This window comes from Choloepus didactylus, chromosome 15 (assembly GCF_015220235.1).
Source record: "Choloepus didactylus isolate mChoDid1 chromosome 15, mChoDid1.pri, whole genome shotgun sequence".
Taxonomy (NCBI): domain Eukaryota; kingdom Metazoa; phylum Chordata; class Mammalia; order Pilosa; family Megalonychidae; genus Choloepus; species Choloepus didactylus.
Genome location: NC_051321.1, coordinates 41,850,813 through 41,870,037, shown reverse-complemented (window position 1 = coordinate 41,870,037; position 19,225 = coordinate 41,850,813). Strand labels below are relative to the sequence as shown.

The 19,225-nt window shown below is 38.4% G+C and overlaps 1 protein-coding gene across 3 annotated transcripts in view; it reads left to right on the top strand.

Annotated features, from left to right (window-relative positions):
* The window catches only part of IDE (insulin degrading enzyme), a 157,465-nt gene that overhangs the window by 104,955 nt on the left and 33,285 nt on the right, over nt 1–19,225 (top strand). For all 3 annotated transcript variants that reach the window (XM_037803782.1, XM_037803780.1, XM_037803781.1), the window contains exons 12-14: nt 2,491–2,593; nt 4,342–4,464; nt 6,974–7,056. In XM_037803782.1, coding sequence (XP_037659710.1) covers nt 2,491–2,593; nt 4,342–4,464; nt 6,974–7,056 — 309 coding nt within the window. The remainder of the gene's footprint in view (nt 1–2,490; nt 2,594–4,341; nt 4,465–6,973; nt 7,057–19,225) is intronic.

Genomic DNA, 19,225 nt, shown 5'->3' with positions numbered 1-19,225 from the left:
AGAGCAAATTAAACTGAAAGTTAGCAGAAGAAAGGAAATAATAAAGATTAGAGTGGAGATAAATGAAATTGAGAATAGAGAAAATCAACAAAACCCAAGTTAGTTCTTTGAAAAGATCTATAAAATAAAAAAAATCTTTAGCTATACTGAGAATGAAAAAAAGAGAAAGAACTGCAAATAACAAAAATCAGAAATGACAGAGGGTACATTACTACTCACCCCATAGAAATCAAATCCCTTTAAAGATTATAAGAGAATATTATGAATAACTTTGACAACTTAGACATCGTAGATGAAATGGACAAACTCCTAGAAACACACAAATTACCTAAACTAACTCAAGAAGAAATAGATGCTCTCAACAGACCAATAACAAAAGTTTGAATCAGTAATTTAAAAAACCTCCAAACAAAAAAAGTCCAGGACCATATCACTTTACTGGTGAATTTTACCAAACATTCAGAGAAGAATTGACACTAGTCCTTCTTAAACTTTTCCAAAAAAATTAAAGAGGTAGGAGCTCTTCCTAATTCTGTGAAGGGGAAATTCATGTTGTATATATGTTTCCACAGTTTAAAAGAGAGACAGACTAAAAAGACAATGGCACCTAAATGCAATGCTTGATATTAGACTGGATCTAATAATAGAGGATGAAATGCCCAGGAGGACACTACTGGGAATTTTTTTAAAAATTGGAATTCAGACTGTAAGCTTTATAATCATTGTTAAATTTCCTGAACTTGATTGCTGTACTTCAGGTGGTTGCATAAATAATGTCTTATTTCTTAGAAAAAGTATAGAAAAGTATTACGTGTTCAAGGAGCATGATGTATACAACCATACTCAAGTGCTTAGAAAATAGATGAATGGATGGGATGGATGGATGTAGCAATTGTTAAAAGTTGGTGGATCTTGGGTATCTGGATGGTTGTCAGTTGGAAATCTCAGGGTTTTGTATTATTTTTGCAACTGTCCTGTAAGTTTGAAATTATTTCAAAATAAAAAGTGTATTAAAAAAAAAAAAACAATGTACATTACTTCCTTCTGCACAGGATAATAGAACTCTTTCATCTGCTAAACCTTATGATTCCTCTGTGTATCTGTGGAACATATTTCTTTCTTAGCATGTTTTCTGGAAGTGGTATTGGTCAGAGGAAGTAGACCAGACCAGGAACACCTGAAGCTGTGAGATTAGTCAATCAAAGCAACAGATAGATGAGTCATGGTCTTAGGGTATCTACTCAACAGCGTATGATGAAGAACAAGACCAGTCAGCCAGGTAGAATATTTTGTCTGGAATGAATGGTGATAAGAAATACACAGTGGTTCAGACAACCAGGCATTGTTGTTGGGGAGGTCCAACAAGGGACATATAGAACTGAGATTGTGATTCTGGAAATGGATGGATATTCAATACAGAGAAGTTTCGATCGCAAGTACTGTGTTTTCAGTGGTGAGGCCTATATTCGAAGGCTGGAACCAAACCTCTAGGAGGACAGGTGAGAACAAGTAGGAACAGACAGGGACCTGTTCTTTGAATTGGTACATCAGGGAGAAGTGGAACCATAACAGGACTGACTTCATGCTATGCTATCCAAACTATTGGCCTAGAAATCCTCGAGCCACAAGATTCAAAACAGTGTTGGTCCCAGCAAGGGGTTGAGTCTGCTAGTGCAAGGATAGTGATTCCAACTTTGATAATTAAAAGACTCTGGGGGTAGAAATGTCCCTGATTGTCCTCCACAGTTTACAGAGTTCCACTGGTACAGAGCTTCTTTTGCTCCTCCACTCCTGTAATCTTTTGTTAACTTACCTTTTGACATCAATTTACCTTTACCCTCCCTCCCTGAACGTTTTTTTCTGTCTGACTTCTCTTCTGGGCTATTTCTACCGTCCCATGAAAGAAAGCTTTTAATAAGCCAGAAAACAGAGATTTCTTGGTCTTGTCCCGTTTTCCTCTTGCAGCAGAGAAGCCAATATATAGGGACAAGATATATTTGATGCTAGTCTCTGGTAAGAAAAAAAAATATGGCACAAATTAGCAAGTAATAATGAAAGTTCCATTGGTATATTTGTGGTTTTTTGAATCTCTGGCTGAGCCAACAGATTTTGTTAGCCATTCCTGTTCACTCTGAGTGTGAGCTGAGCTGTTCCTAGGAAGGAGCACTTGCTTTTGTTTTTTTAAAGACTGTTTTTCAACTGACCTTGTTCCATTTTAAAAATTTTAGTCAATAGCATACCTAGAAGAATCTCCTGCAAGCACTTTTTCACACTAAAAATGATGGGCTATTACCAAAGGATTACAAGGGCTATGGTCAGAAACCTCTCTATATACATGGCCTGTTTGGACGAAGCCTTACAGGATTTGCTGTCTTTGAGGCCCAACACGTTCTTGATATTATTTCTGTTTTCATGAGTTAGGTTCTATAAATTTATATGCAAAATGAGTTTATAGTTTTTTCTGCTTGTTTTTTTTCCGTCTATCTCTAGGGTTGCAATAGTTTCCAAATCTTTTGAAGGAAAAACTGATCGCACAGAAGAGTGGTATGGAACCCAGTATAAACAAGAAGCTATATCAGATGAAGTCATTAAGGTAGAGTTAATCCATTTGTGAATAAGTCTGATACGTGAGAGATGCACATGAGCTCCTAGGTCTACCAGCTGAGGGCCCAGAATGTGGAGAATGATAACCCAGCAATGTCGATAGTGTTCTGAGAGATGAACAAGGAGATGAAGATCGAGAGCTTAGGTTTTTATATGAGGAAATGGCATGGGTCTGTCAAACCAGGAGAGCTATAAAGCAGACTCTAGTACTCAGCATTGAAGTACACAGTACACAGAGATGTGAAGGTGCCAAGAAAGGTGAGTAGAGATGGAAGTAGGGAGCATAAGAGACAAGATGCAAGGGCTCCAGAGAGCTTGCATTCTTGTTGTGAACACAGGCTAGGAGCAATCTCTGAGGTTCGTACTGTCTTCACCTTAGGAAGCACTATATTCCATGCCCCATTTTATGTCATTGCTTTTTTTGTCAATATAGGGGAACCATGATTTGTTTCAAAACGAGTATGTTTAGATAGATAGTATTTTACCCTTTTCATCAGTAATCATATTTTACTCTGAGCCTTGTCTATTTGTCTATACTTATTTTATTCTCATTGGCTATGTAACTTTGAGATTGAGTCCTTTACTCAAAGCCTTGTGCTGCCTAGATTCTAGTTAAACTCAAGTAATAGACATTTCTTAAATGGACCTGTATAATGACAATAGAGAAAAAAGATGAAATAGTATAAGAAAGGAAGTCATCCGATGCTTCACTTATCTCTCACATATTCATGGTGTGCAAGGAGAGCACTGAAGCACATCAGTGTGTGAGAATATAAATCTTTCTTCTGTGAATTGGTCCTGGATCTGAAATATTCCTAAGACAAAAGAGACTGCTCTATTCACCAAACTCTCGTGACAAACATGCCCCAAACGGGAATTTTGAAAAACAAATTTATCTGGGAACTCAGCAGTAAAATTGCTTGTGAAGTATTTCCCAGTCCCTACTATGCAGCCATTTTGAAGACTGCTGCTTGTAATATGGCCAACATCTGCATCATCCCCATGCCAAACGGTGCAAATGAAGGGATCGAAGTAGAACTGCACTTACATTCTGCCACATCAGCTGAAGACTAAATTACTGAACCCAGAATTACTGGCAATCAATAATCAATGGCCTGTGGTCTTTCGCACTTCAGGAAATGGCCCACGAAACAGGTCCAACCTCCAGTTTATGTTAGTCCTGTCCCACAATTCAGACTTAAACCTGAACTTTATCTTTAGTCTTGTGCTTGATTTATTTACTGGCTTACTTGAACGTTCATATGGTCATCTGGGAAAGGAATGGACCAGGCCTTCAAAAGAAGTATTGAAGTGAATGAAGCCTCCTTTAGCCAAGCTTTCAGGCCATACATGTAAGTAACTTAGTGTAGCAGAAATTTGAGTCTTATATAAGTGACCAGTTGTTAAGCAGTTGTGGGAATACATCCTGTAAGGTTGTCATCCATTCTTTAAAAAGATACAGCAAACATTATCTCCTTATGGAGGCAAATAACCTCAGCTGGTCATTTGGAGATGTGTAAAGAGGAAAGATAGGTAACTGCAAAACCTTCATTAGTACCAGAAAGATCAGGAAGCTCATCAATAGATCTTGTTACTGGCCTTTTCATATATGAAGGAAAAACTGCTATGTGGCATTTATCCAATTAATTTTTGCCTGGCAGTTGAGAAAACTATTTTAGAACTCTTGAATCAGATTCTAATTTGCTTGTATGTGTGTGTTTCTCATTATTTATGCAGAAATGGCAAAATGCTGACCTGAATGGAAAATTTAAACTTCCTACAAAGAATGAATTTATTCCTACGAATTTTGAGATTTTATCATTAGAAAAAGAGGCGACACCATACCCTGCTCTTATTAAGGTAACACATTAGGATCATTGATTTTAAATTTGGAGAACAGACCTGTTACATGGAAGGGAGTAGAGAGATGATTTCTTGCATTTGGTACTTTGTTGATTTGGGGGGCTAACATCTTAAAAGGTGACAGAAAAGTTGAAAAATAATAACCACAAGGAATGTTAGAAGGCTAGAAATGTTAAAGCAAGCAAGCAAACAAAAGTACTAAACAACATAGAATCTAGGGAATTATTTTCTTTGCAGGAGAAAAAGTAAGTCTGGGCTGGGCCCACAAGCCTGTGCAAAGGTAGCAGCCACGTTTCCATATCCACTGAAGACACAATAAGAAAATAGATTTATGCTGCATCATGAAATAAGAAAGAATCGCTAAAGCCTGGAAGAGTGCATGTCCAAGGGAAGCTGTTGAATTTCCTGCCCTTCAAAAGAATTCTCATTATAACTCTTCTGATTTGCTAAAGCTGCCATTATACAAAATACCAGAAATGGACTCGCTTTTATAAAGGATATTTATTGGGTTACAGATTTATAGTTCCAAGGCCATAAAAGTGTCCAAACTAAGGCATCACTAAAGGAAGTCCGATGGCATCCGGAACACCTCTGTCAGCTAGGAAGGCACGTGGCTGGTGTCTCTTGGTTCTTTGCTTCTGGGTTCTGGTTCAAAACGGCTTTCTCCAAAATGTCTCTGGGCTTCTGCTCTCTTAGCTTCTCTCTCTCATCTCCTGTGCATCCTTGCATGTTCTCCTAGGGCGTATCTCTCTAAGCATCTGGGGGGTCCTCTCTTAGCTTCTTAAGGGCAAACTCTGGGCTTCATCTCTTAGCTTAGCATCTCCAAACATCTTTTTGTCTGCATCTCCAATCATCTGTGTCTGTGTGGGCTTTTGGCTATCTTAAGGACTCCAGTGATCTAATTAAGACCACCCTGAAAGGGCGGGGTCTCATATCCGTGGAAATAATCTAATCAAAAGTGCTCATCTACAGTTGGGTGGGTCACATCTCCATAGAAAAAAATCAAAAGGCCACACCCACAGTAAGTCTACCCCACAATATTGCATTAAAGAACATAGTCTTTCTTGGGGTACAGTATCAGTTTCAAACCAGTACAATGACAAAGTGACTATTTGAAGTTAACGGAGTTATAAGCAAGTGGGAAGCATGATTGAGAAGTGGGTTTTTTGTTTTTTTATTTTTTAGAATTTCTTTTCATGTCATTTTATACCTTTGGCAAATTGTGTAGAAAAATGGAACAAGTTATTATGGCATTTCCTCTTTCTAAACCTCTTGCAAGTATTCCCTCACCATACATCTTCTTTTTATTTTCTTCAAATTACCAAACATTCAGTTAACACCATGAGACAAGAAGCAGTGTTTAGGAGCATCAAATATAATTTATCTCCAGTAACTAGATTATTAACAAAACAACCATTAAAAAAAAAATTGGACATTTTTAATGAGATATATTAGTTTATGCAAAGAGAAAGCTTTACTTCTCTTACTTTTTGTTTGTTTGTTTTAAATAGGACTTTTCAGAGTAAACTAAGGAGAAAGTTAAACCATTTATATCTAGTCAGTTTCGAGGTAACTTCAAGTGAGCAATAAAGCCCATTTTTAGTATGGTCTAAGTAAAGCGGGGTGTCATGGTAGAGACTTATTTGTTCATCCTTGCCTGTGTTAGTTATCCATTGCTGCAAAAAAAAATTTTACTCCAAAATTTAGCAGCATAAAACCATAAATGTTTATTATCTCACATAATTTCTGAGAGTCAGGAATCTAGGCTTGGCATAATTGGGTAGTTCTTGCTCAGGGTCTCTTGTCAGTTGTAGTTAAGCTGTTGGTTGCAATCATTCGAAGGTTCAACCAGGGCTGGGGGATTCTGTTCTAAATTGAATTGTGTGGTGGTTGGCCGGCCTTAGTTCTTTACCACATGGGCCTCTCCATAGATTGCTTGATATGGTATCCAGTTTCCCTCAGAGTGAGTGATGCAAGAGAGAAAGTGAGTGACCAGGATGAAAGCTGCAGTGTATTTTATAATCTAATCTTAAACGTGTCATACATCACATCCATCATATTCTGTTAGTCAAATAGACCAGCCCTGGTCCAGCATAGGAGGGGTCTATATAAGGGTACACATCTCAGGAGGTGTGAATTGTTGGGGGTATCTTGGACGCTGCCTGCCACACCACCTTAAGGATCCTACATCTGTCTCCCATTACCCAGAAAGACAAGAGACAGGAAAGTGGGTATTGGTCCTCTGATCTCTCTCTTCTCTCACTGTGACCACATCTTCCTATCCCAGGGGAGATAGAAGTTTTATTTTTCTGTGCTACTGGAATCAGTAACTTCTCTCTTGAACTTCACACCTGGTAACCCTCTGAGTATGCTTCAAGGCCATGAGATGTCAGATTCTCCAGAATAAAACTCTTAACCATTGCCTCTGTCCATCTCCTCAGGAAGGGTGGTTCAATTGAATGTTTTCGCTGAATATTTTCCTAACCAAATTGTTTCTCTATCACAGGATACAGCTATGAGCAAACTCTGGTTCAAACAAGATGATAAGTTTTTCTTGCCAAAGGCTTGTCTCAACTTTGAATTTTTCAGGTATGTAAAATGAATTTAGCTACAAACTTCATATAGAAATCAACAATTACTTTTCTAAATGTTTTCGTTGCTTGCTTAGGAACCTTCTCTAGAGATAGAATTATTTAGCCTAGACAAGGGAAGATTGCCACTGTTAAGGGTTATTGTAAGAGCCAAAGTTGTTAATTCCTCTTCCTTTCTGTTCATGAGTTTACCTTTTTTTAAAAAAATTCAGTTTTATTGAGATATATTCACATACCATACAGTCATCCATGGTATACAATCAACTGTTCACAGTACTATCATATAGTTGTGCATTCATCACCCCAATCTGTTTTTGAACATTTTCCTTATACCAGAAACAATCAGAATAAGAATAAAAAATAACAATAAAAATGAACACCCAAATCATCCCCCCATCCCACTCTATTTTTCATTTAGTTTTTGTCCCCATTTTTCTACTTATCTATCCATACACTAGGTAAAGGGAGTGCAATCCACAAGATTTTCACAATCACACTGTCACCTCTTGTAATCTACACTGTTATACAGTCACCTTCAAGAGTCAAGGCTACTGGGTTGGAGTTTGGTAGTTTCAGGTATTTACTTCTAGCTATTCCAATACACTAAAACCTAAAAAGGGTTATCTATATAGTGTGTAAGAATGTCCACCAGAGTGACCTCTCGACTCCATTTGAGATCTCTCAGCCAAGAATTCTGTATCTGGCAAAACTGTCCTTCAAAAATGAGGGAGAGAGAACTGGAGGCAGGGCAAGATGGCAGACTGGTGAGCTGTATGTTTTAGTTACTCCTCCAGGAAAGTAGGTAGAAAGCCAGGAACTGCGTGGACTGGACACCACAGAGCAATCTGACTTTGGGCATACTTCATACAACACTCATGAAAACGTGGAACTGCTGAGATCAGGGAAATCTGTAAGTTTTTGCGGCCAGGGGACCCGCGCCCCTCCCTGCCAGGCTCAGTCCCGTGGGAGGAGGGGCTGTCAGCTCCGGGAAGGAGAAGGGAGAACTGCAGTGGCAGCCCTTATCGGAAACTCATTCTGCTGATCCAAACTCCAACCATAGATAGACGGAGACCAGACACCAGAGAATCTGAGAGCAGCCAGCCCAGCAGAGAGGAGACAGGCATAGAAAAAAAAAACACGAAAAACTCCAAAATAAAAGCGGAGGATTTTTGGAGTTCTGGTGAACATAGAAAGGGGAAGGGCAGAGATCAGGCCAGAGCTCAGGCCCTGAGGCGCATATGCAAATCCCGAAGAAAAGATGATCTCTCTGCCCTGTGGACCTTTCCTTAATGGCCCAGGTTGCTTTGTCTCTTAGCATTTCAATAACCCATTAGATCTCTGAGGAGGGCCCTTTTTTTTTAATCCTTTTTTCTTTTTCTAAAACAATTACTCTAAGAAGCCCAATACAGAAAGCTTCAAAGACCTGCAATTTGGGCAGATCAAGTCAAGAGCAGAACTAGGAGAGCTCTGAGACAAAACGCAATAATCCAGTGGCTGAGAAAATTCACTAAACACCACAACTTCCCAAGAAAAGGGGGGTGTCCGCTCACAGCCATCATCCTGGTGGACAGGAAACACTCCTGCCCATCGCCAGCCCCATAGCCCAGAGCTGCCCCAGACAACCCAGTGTGATGGAAGTGCTTCAAATAACAGGCACACACCACAAAACTGGGCATGGACATTAGCCTTCCCTGCAACCTCAGCTGATTGTCCCAGAGTTGGGAAGGTAGAGCAGTGTGAATTAACAAAGCCCCATTCAGCCATCATTTCACCAGGCTGGGAGCCTCCCTACACAGCCCAGCAGCCCAGAACTGCCCTGGGGGGACGGCACTCACCTGTGACATAGCACAGTCATCCCTCAACAGAGGACCAGGGGGTGCACGGCGTGGAAGAAGGGCCCACTTGCAAGTCTCAGGAGCCATACGCCAATACCAAGGACTTGTGGGTCAGTGGCAGAGACAAACTGTGGCAGGACTGAACTGAAGGATTAGACTATTGCAGCAGCCTTAAAACTCTAGGATCACCAGGGAGATTTGATTGTTAGAGCCACCCCCCTCCCCTCCCTGACTGCCCAGAAACACACCACATATACAGGGCAGGCAAAACCAACTACACACGCAAGCTTGGTACACCAATTGGACCCCACAAGACTCACTCCCCCACTCACCAAAAAGGCTAAGCAGGGGAGAACTGGCTTGTGGAGAACAGGTGACTCGTGGACACCACCTGCTGGTTAGTTAGAGAAAGTGTACTCCACGAAGCTGTAGATCTGATAAATTAGAGATAAGGACTTCAATTGGTCTACAAATCCTAAAAGAACCCTATCAAGTTCAGCAAATGCCACGAGGCCAAAAACAACAGAAAATTATAAAGCATATGAAAAAACCAGACGATATGGATAACCCAAGCCCAAGCACCCAAATCAAAAGACCAGAAGAGACACAGCACCTAGAGCAGCTACTCAAAGAACTAAAGATGAACAATGAGACCATAGTACGGGAGACAAAGGAAATCAAGAAGACCCTAGAAGAGCATAAAGAAGACATTGCAAGACTAAATAAAAAAATGGATGATCTTATGGAAATTAAAGAAACTGTTGACCAAATTAAGAAGATTCTGGACACTCATAGTACAAGACTAGAGGAAGTTGAACAACGAATCAGTGACCTCGAAGATGACAGATTGGAAAATGAAAGCATAAAAGAAAGAATGGGGAAAAAAATTGAAAAAATCGAAATGGACCTCAGGGATATGATACATAATATGAAACATCCAAATATAAGACTCATTGGTGTCCCAGAAGGGGAAGAAAAGGGTAAAGGTCTAGGAAGAGTATTCAAAGAAATTGTTGGGGAAAACTTCCCAAGTCTTCTAAACAACATAAATACACAAATCATAAATGCTCAGCGAACCCCAAATAGAATAAATCCAAATAAACCCCCTCCGAGACATATTCTGATCACACTGTCAAACACGGAAGAGAAGGAGCAAGTTCTGAAAGCAGCAAGAGAAAAGCAATTCACCACATACAAAGGAAACAGCATAAGACTAAGTAGTGACTACTCAGCAGCCACCATGGAGGCGAAAAGGCAGTGGCACGATATATTTAAAATTCTGAGTGAGAAAAATTTCCAGCCAAGAATACTTTATCCAGCAAAGCTCTCCTTCAAATTTGAGGGAGAGCTTAAATTTTTCACAGACAAACAAATGCTGAGAGAATTTGCTAACAAGAGACCTGCCCTACTGGAGATACTAAAGGGAGCCCTACAGACAGAGAAACAAAGACAGGACAGAGAGACTTGGAGAAAGGTTCAGTACTAAAGAGATTCGGTATGGGTACAATAAAGGATATTAATAGACAGAGGGGAAAAATATGACAAACATAAACCAAAGGATAAGATGGCTGATTCAAGAAATGCCTTCACGGTTATAACGTTGAATGTAAATGGATTAAACTCCCCAATTAAAAGATATAGATTCGCTGAATGGATCAAAAAAATGAACCATCAATATGTTGCATACAAGAGACTCATCTCAGACACAGGGACACAAAGAAACTGAAAGTGAAAGGATGGAAAAAAATATTTCATGCAAGCTACAGCCAAAAGAAAGCAGGTGTAGCAATATTAATCTCAGATAAGATAGAGTTCAAATGCAGGGATGTCTTGAGAGACAAAGAAGGCCACTACATACTAATAAAAGGGGCAATTCAGCAAGAAGAAATAACAATTGTAAATATCTATGCACCCAATCAAGGTGCCACAAAATACATGAGAGAAACACTGGCAAAACTAAAGGAAGCAATTGATGTTTCCACAATAATTGTGGGAGACTTCAACACATCACTCTCTCCTATAGATATATCAACCAGACAGAAGACCAATAAGGAAATTGAAAACCTAAACAATCTGATAAATGAATTAGATTTAACAGACATATACAGGACATTACATCCCAAATCACCAGGATACACATACTTTTCTAGTGCTCATGGAACTTTCTCCAGAATAGATCATATGCTGGGACATAAAACAAGCCTCAATAAATTTAAAAAGATTGAAATTATTCAAAGCACATTCTCTGACCACAATGGAATACAATTAGAAGTCAATAACCATCAGAGACTTAGAAAATTCACAAATACCTGGAGGTTAAACAACACACTCCTAAACAATCAGTGGGTTAAAGAAGAAATAGCAAGAGAAATTGCTAAATATATAGAGACGAATGAAAATGAGAACACAACATACCAAAACCTATGGGATGCAGCAAAAGCAGTGCTAAAGGGGAAATTTATAGCACTAAACGCATATATTAAAAAGGAAGAAAGAGCCAAAATCAAAGAACTAATGGATCAACTGAAGAAGCTAGAAAATGAACAGCAAACCAATCCTAAACCAAGTATAAGAAAAGAAATAACAAGGATTAAAGCAGAAATAAATGACATAGAGAACAAAAAAACAATAGAGAGGATAAATATCACCAAAAGTTGGTTCTTTGAGAAGATCAACAAGATTGACAAGCCCCTAGCTAGACTGACAAAATCAAAAAGAGAGAAGACCCATATAAACAAAATAATGAATGAAAAAGGTGACATAACTGCAGATCCTGAAGAAATTAAAAAAATTATAAGAGGATACTATGAACAACTGTATGGCAACAAACTGGATAATGTAGAGGAAATGGACAATTTCCTGGAAACATATGAACAACCTAGACTGACCAGAGAAGAAATAGAAGACCTCAGCCAACCCATCACAAGCAAAGAGATCCAATCAGTCATCAAAAATCTTCCCACAAATAAATGCCCAGGGCCAGATGGCTTCACAGAGGAATTCTACCAAACTTTCCAGAAAGAACTGACACCAATCTTACTCAAACTCTTTCAAAACATTGAAGAAAATGGAACACTACCTAACTCATTTTATGAAGCTAACATCAATCTAATACCAAAACCAGGCAAAGATGTTACAAAAAAGGAAAACTACCGGCCAGTCTCCCTAATGAATATAGATGCAAAAATCCTCAACAAAATACTTGCAAATCGAATCCAAAGACACATTAAAAAAATCATACACCATGACCAAGTGGGGTTTATTCCAGGCATGCAAGGATGGTTCAACATAAGAAAATCAATCAATGTATTACAACACATTAACAAGTCAAAAGAGAAAAATCAATTGATCATCTCAATAGATGCTGAAAAAGCATTTGACAAAATCCAACATCCCTTTTTGATAAAAACACTTCAAAAGGTAGGAATTGAAGGAAACTTCCTCAACATGATAAAGAGCATATATGAAAAACCCACAGCCAGCATAGTACTCAATGGAGAGAGACTGAAAGCCTTCCCTCTAAGATCAGGAACAAGACAAGGATGCCCGCTATCACCACTGTTATTCAACATTGTGCTGGAAGTGCTAGCCAGGGCAATCCAGCAAGACAAAGAAATAAAAGGCATCCAAATTGGAAAAGAAGAAGTAAAACTGTCATTGTTTGCAGATGATATGATCTTATATCTAGAAAACCCTGAGAAATCGACGATACAGCTACTAGAGCTAATAAACAAATTTAGCAAAGTAGCGGGATACAAGGTTAATGCACATAAGTCAGTAATGTTTCTATATGCTAGAAATGAACGAACTGAAGAGACACTCAAGAAAAAGATACCATTTTCAATAGCAACTAAAAAAATCAAGTACCTAGGAATAAACTTAACCAAAGATGTAAAAGACCTATACAAAGAAAACTACATAACTCTACTAAAAGAAATAGAAGGGGACCTTAAAAGATGGAAAAATATTCCATGTTCATGGATAGGAAGACTAAATGTCATTAAGATGTCAATTCTACCCAAACTCATCTACAGATTCAATGCAATCCCAATCAAAATTCCAACAACCTACTTTGCAGACTTGGAAAAGCTAGTTATCAAATTTATTTGGAAAGGGAAGATGCCTCGAATTGCTAAAGACACTCTACAAAAGAAAAACAAAGTGGGAGGACTTACCCTCCCTGACTTTGAAGCTTATAAAGCCACAGTTGCCAGAACAGCATGGTACTGGCACAAAGATAGACATATAGATCAATGGAATCGAATTGAGAATTCGGAGATAGACCCTGAGATCTATGGCCGACTGATCTTTGATAAGGCCCCCAAAGTCACTGAACTGAGTCATAATGGTCTTTTCAACAAATGGGGCTGGGAGAGTTGGATATCCATATCCAAAAGAATGAAGGAGGACCCCTACGTCACCCCCTACACAAAAATTAACTCAAAATGGACCAAAGATCTCAATATAAAAGAAAGTACCATAAAACTCCTAGAAGATAAGGTAGGAAAACATCTTCAAGACCTTGTATTAGGCAGCCACTTCCTAGACTTTACACCCAAAGCACAAGCAACAAAAGAGAAAATAGATAAATGGGAACTCCTGAAGCTTAGAAGTTTCTGCACCTCAAAGGAATTTCTCAAAATGGTAAAGAGGCAGCCAACTCAATGGGAAAAAATTTTTGGAAACCATGTATCTGAGAAAAGACTGATATCTTGCATATATAAAGAAATCCTACAACTCAATGACAGTAGTACAGTCGGCCCAATTATAAAATGGGCAAAAGATATGAAAAGACAGTTCTCTGAAGAGGAAATACAAATGGCCAAGAAACACATGAAAAAATGTTCAGCTTCACTAGCTATTAGAGAGATGCAAATTAAGACCACAATGAAATACCGTCTAACACTGGTTAGAATGGCTGCCATTAAACAAACAGGAAACTACAAATGCTGGAGGGGATGTGGAGAAATTGGAACTCTTATTCATTGTTGGTGGGACTGTATAATGGTTCAGCCACTCTGGAAGTCAGTCTGGCAGTTCCTTAGAAAACTAGATATAGAGTTACCATTCGATCCAGCGATTGCACTTCTCGGCATATACCCGGAAGATCGGAAAGCAGTGACACGAACAGATATCTGCACGCCAATGTTCATAGCAGCATTATTCACAATTGCCAAGAGATGGAAACAACCCAAATGTCCTTCAACAGATGAGTGGATAAATAAAATGTGGTATATACACACGATGGAATACTACGCGGCAGTAAGAAGGAACGATCTTGTGAAACATATGACAACATGGATGAACCTTGAAGACATAATGCTGAGCGAAATAAGCCAGGCACAAAAAGAGAAATATTATATGCTACCAGTAATGTGAACTTTGAAAAATGTAAAACAAATGGTTTATAATGTAGAATGTAGGGGAACTAGCAATAGAGAGCAATTAAGGAAGGGGGAACAATAATCTAAGAAGAACAGATAAGCTATTTAACGTTCTGGGGATGCCCAGGAATGACTATGGTCTGTTAATTTCTGATGGATACAGTAGAAGCAAGTTCACAGAAATGTTGCTATATTAGGTAACTTTCTTGGGGTAAAGTAGGAACATGTTGGAAGTTAAGCAGTTATCTTAGGTTAGTTGTCTTTTTCTTACTCCCTTGTTATGGTCTCTTTGAAATGTTCTTTTATTGTAAGTTTGTTTTCTTTTTAACTTTTTTTTTCATACAGTTGATTTAAAAAAGAAGGGAAAGTTAAAAAAAAAAAAAAGAAAGAAAAACAAGGAAAAAAAAAAGATGTCGTGCCCCCTTGAGGAGCCTGTGGAGAATGCAGGGGTATTCGCCTACCCCACCTCAATGGTTGCTAACATGACCACAGACATAGGGGACTGGTGGTTTGATGGGTTGAGCCCTCTACCACAGGTTTTACCCTTGGGAAGACGGTTGCTGCAAAGGAGAGGCTAGGCCTCCCTATGGTCGTGCCTAAGAGCCTCCTCCCGAATGCCTCTTTGTTGCTCAGATGTGGGCCTGTCTCTCTAGCTAAGCCAACTTGAAAGGTGAAATCACTGCCCTCCCCACTACGTGGGATCGGACACCCAGGGGAGTGAATCTCCCTGGCAACGTGGAATACAACTCCCAGGTAGGAATGTAGACCCGGCATCGTGGGACGGAGAACATCTTCTTGACCAAAAGGGGGATGTGAAAGGAAATGAAATAAGCTTCAGTGGCAGAGAGATTCCAAAAGGAGCCGAGAGGTCACTCTGGTGGGCACTCTTATGCACACTTTAGACAACCCTTTTTAGGTTCTAAAGAATTGGGGTAGCTGGTGGTGGATACCTGAAACTATCAAACTACAACCCAGAACCCATGTATCTCGAAGACAGTTGTATAAAAATGTAGCTTATGAGGGGTGACAATGGATTGGGAAAGCCATAAGGACCACACTCCACTTTGTCTAGTTTATGGATGGATGAGTAGAAAAATAGGGGAAAGAAACAAACGGACAAAGGTACCCAGTGTTCTTTTTTACTTCAATTGCTCTTTTTCACTCTAATTATTATTCTTGTTATTTTTGTGTGTGTGCTAATGAAGGTGTCAGGGATTGATTTGGGTGACGAATGTACCACTATGTAATGGTACTGTAAACAATCGAAAGTACGATTTGTTTTGTATGACTGCGTGGTATGTGAATATATCTCAATAAAATGAAGATTAAAAAAAAAAAATGAGGGAGAGATTAAAATATTTCCAGACAAACAGACACTGAGAGAGTTTGTGAATAAGAGACTGGCGCTGCAAGAAATACTGAAGGGAGTGCTACAGGCTGATAGGAAAAGACAGGAGAAAGAGGTTTGGAAAAGAGTGTAGAAATGAAGATTATCAGGAAGGGTAAAAAGAGAGAGAGGGAAAAAATAAGACATGACATATAAAATACAAAAGACAAAATGATAGAAGAAAGTACTGCCCTTACTGTAATAACACTAAATGTTAATGGATTAAACCCCAGTAAAAAGACACAGACTGGCAGAATGGATTGAAAAACAGGACCCACCTATATGCTGTCTACAAGAAACTCACCTTAGACACAAGGACAAAAATAGGCTGAAAGTGAAAGGTTGGGAAAAAGTATTTCATACAAACAGCAACCAGAAAAAAACAGGAGTAGCTATATTAATATCAGACAAAGTAGACTTCAAAAGTAAAACAATTAAAAGAGACAAAGAAGGACACTATATATTAAGGGTCAGTTCATCAAGAAAACATAATAATCTGGAATATTTAAGCACCAAGTCCGAGCTCCCCAAAATTCATGAGGCAAACACTGAGAATACTGAAAGGAGAAGTAAATACCTCCACAATAATAGTTGGAGACTTCAGTACACCACTCTCATCCATGGATAGAACATCTAGACTGAGTTCACCTTTTAACTGAAATGATTTATGTTAGATATTAGGAAGACCTTCCTAATAGATTCACTTGGAACCTTTACTGGGAAAGATGAAACTGTTTGGGGTGTTTTTTTGTTGTTACATTAGTTTGTATTCTTGGAACTTTCCCAGAAGAAGAGGTGGTAGTTGTTAAATGATCTTGAGTCCCTTGTAGACCTTTAACTGTTTGAAGCCTTTAGACATTGCTTTCTCTATTCCTGGCTTGGTTACTTCAAAATGACAATAAAATGGAAGAAGATGTTTGGTACAATTTGTGAATAATGCTAACATTGCAATGATTTCTCAATGTAAATCTCTAGTTCTTCTGTGTTTCCTTTTACTTAATTTCATGGTAAAAGTATATCACCAGATCAAATTTTATTTTTGGGTTCACACTTTATAATTTGACATTTCCAAAATTCAGTTGTCTGTGTTTGTGAAATAAACCTGTTATTGTGTAATATTCAGTATGCTAATCAGCCTTTTTATTGAGAATTTTTATTCAAGTGGAATGATATGAAATTAAAGATAGATGTGTTTTAAGTGCTTTTGGGAAAGAGAGAAAGAATTTCTAAATAGAAAATATTTCACGAAATATGTTGAAATTATAGGGATGTTAACATTGTGTTTTATAGCGTGAGATTCATAGATTATCTAGAGCTGTGCTATTGTTTATTTTTTTATACTGGACATGGGCTGTCACTTTATAGTTCATCAAGAACATTACAAAGCTGCCTTTACTTTTTGATAGTTCTGAGTGATTAACACCATATGCAGCTTGTCAGCACTTGCCTATTTGGCTTCTAGGATTATGAATTACTTTAGAATACCTTTTGAGAGACAGTTTAGCATTTTTATGTTCTTTAAACTACTCAGTATGGTTCCTAGAATAAAAAATATTTGCTTCCCACCAATCCCCCTCTCTGTAGTCTGGTCTTTAACTGGCCTAACTATAACTACTCTTACTGTTTCTGATACGTTTCTTGTACATTGTTACAAAAATTCTCTCTCTCTCTCTCTCTCTCTCCTCCTCCTCCTCCTCCCTTTTCATCTTTTTAGAAATTCAATTATATTATACTTAGTTACAGTTTTTAAAACCTTGTGATCCATATGTAAGCATACAGTATCTGATTACAAAATAGTCTGATTTTTAAAAAATTAACAATTGAACCCGAATTTAGGTATTCAAATTGAATCATGTGCCCTCCCCCCTTAATAAAGTTGCTTTATTTTACTTGTTCATATTCTTTCTTAAAAGTTAGTTAGAACCCTCTCCAATTGCTTTGGCACAGCTGCCATGAATGCAGCATAACTTCTTGGAATTCTCATCTTTTCACTTCCACTTAAGAAAGGTGCACAGATGCCAGTGGGGCTGATCTGTCAGAGCCACTCTTTTGTTTTGATGATTTTGCTTTTGTGAGGTGTGCCTTAAGTTTCTGAGCTGCTGCTTGCCTGAAGAAAGAAACACATCACATATAATACTTCAAAAATTTCAATGGCAGAGCATCATTTAAATTTTCAAGGTGGAGAATGTTTGTATGGCTGTAGGATTTTCTCTTTGATTTTAATTCTTTAAGTGGCTAAGCCTTTTACCTTTATTTTACTTTATTATCAGCTTTGATACAATGTTGGCTTTGCTCTTTTTAGTAAAATTAGTTAGATTTACTATGTTACAGATAAAGTGAAACTTTTAATTCACTCCTAAATAAACCAACCAGGCACCTGCCTCTCGGGTCCTTTGCACTAGCTGTTTCCTCAGCCTGGAAAGCTCTCCCCACATATATCCCCAGGGCTCATCCCCTCACTTCCTTCAGGTCTGGGCTCTGATGTTACCTTATCGAGAAGCCTGATTGAACATCTTATATAAATTATCCACCCTCTTTCCCCGTGTCCCCACTTTATCACTCCTGTTCCCCTTAACCTGCTTAATTTTTCTCCATAGCACTATCACCATCTGATTTATCATATTTAAATTTGTTTATTATCTGTCTCCTCCAACTAGACTGTACGTTCTGTGAGGTCAGGGACATTTCCTGTTTTGTTTCCTCTTTATGCCCAGTGCCTAGAGAAAAGCCTGGCACTGTAGTAAGCATGTAATGCATATTTGTTGAGTGAAATGAATCTTTTACCTGCTTCTGATAAAGGTAAGCAGGTCTTATAGTTAAATGAGTAGGTCATTTGGTTTGTATTTGAGTCCCAACTCTACTGCTACCAACCCATGTGACATGGGCAAGGTTATGTTTCTTATTGGGGAAATGAAGATTTTAAATTACATGATCTCTGTTTTCCTACTTAGTTCTGGCACTCTATAATTATTTATTCTGTTTTGTTGCTTTTACTTAAATATTTTCCTGTTTTAATATTATTCCCTAGTTCTGGCTGTAGTTATATGGTGGAAATTATCAGTTATTTTACTGACAGTTCTCTAGTTTTATGGGTTTTGGGAAAACTTAAAGATAAGATATTTTCACACATCTCAAGACCAAGTCCATAAAATCACAGCACACAAACTTCTCAATCTCATACTTTTGTCCACCAAGAGTATGACTTGCTTGTAGGAAGAGGACATGCAAATGCTGCACCTGCCTTATCAGCCATGCTTCTTCCTATTAGCCTAAATATAGACATGCATTTTGACCTATTCCCACCCCTTAACCTGCCCAGCATTTTAACCCATCAGTTCTGCTATCTCAGGTAAGCCATTCGTTCTCCCTCTTTATTGCCACTAGCATACATGGCATATTTGAGACTTTTTTTAGACATCCCCCCCCCCCCATGAGAATAAACAGACTCAAAAATTCAACCATATCCTCAGGAAATTGTGTTAACCACTGTTCACTCTCTTGATCCATCCCGGATGGCCACATCACATTGGGAAGTAATAAACCAGCTATTTTACTGTCAAC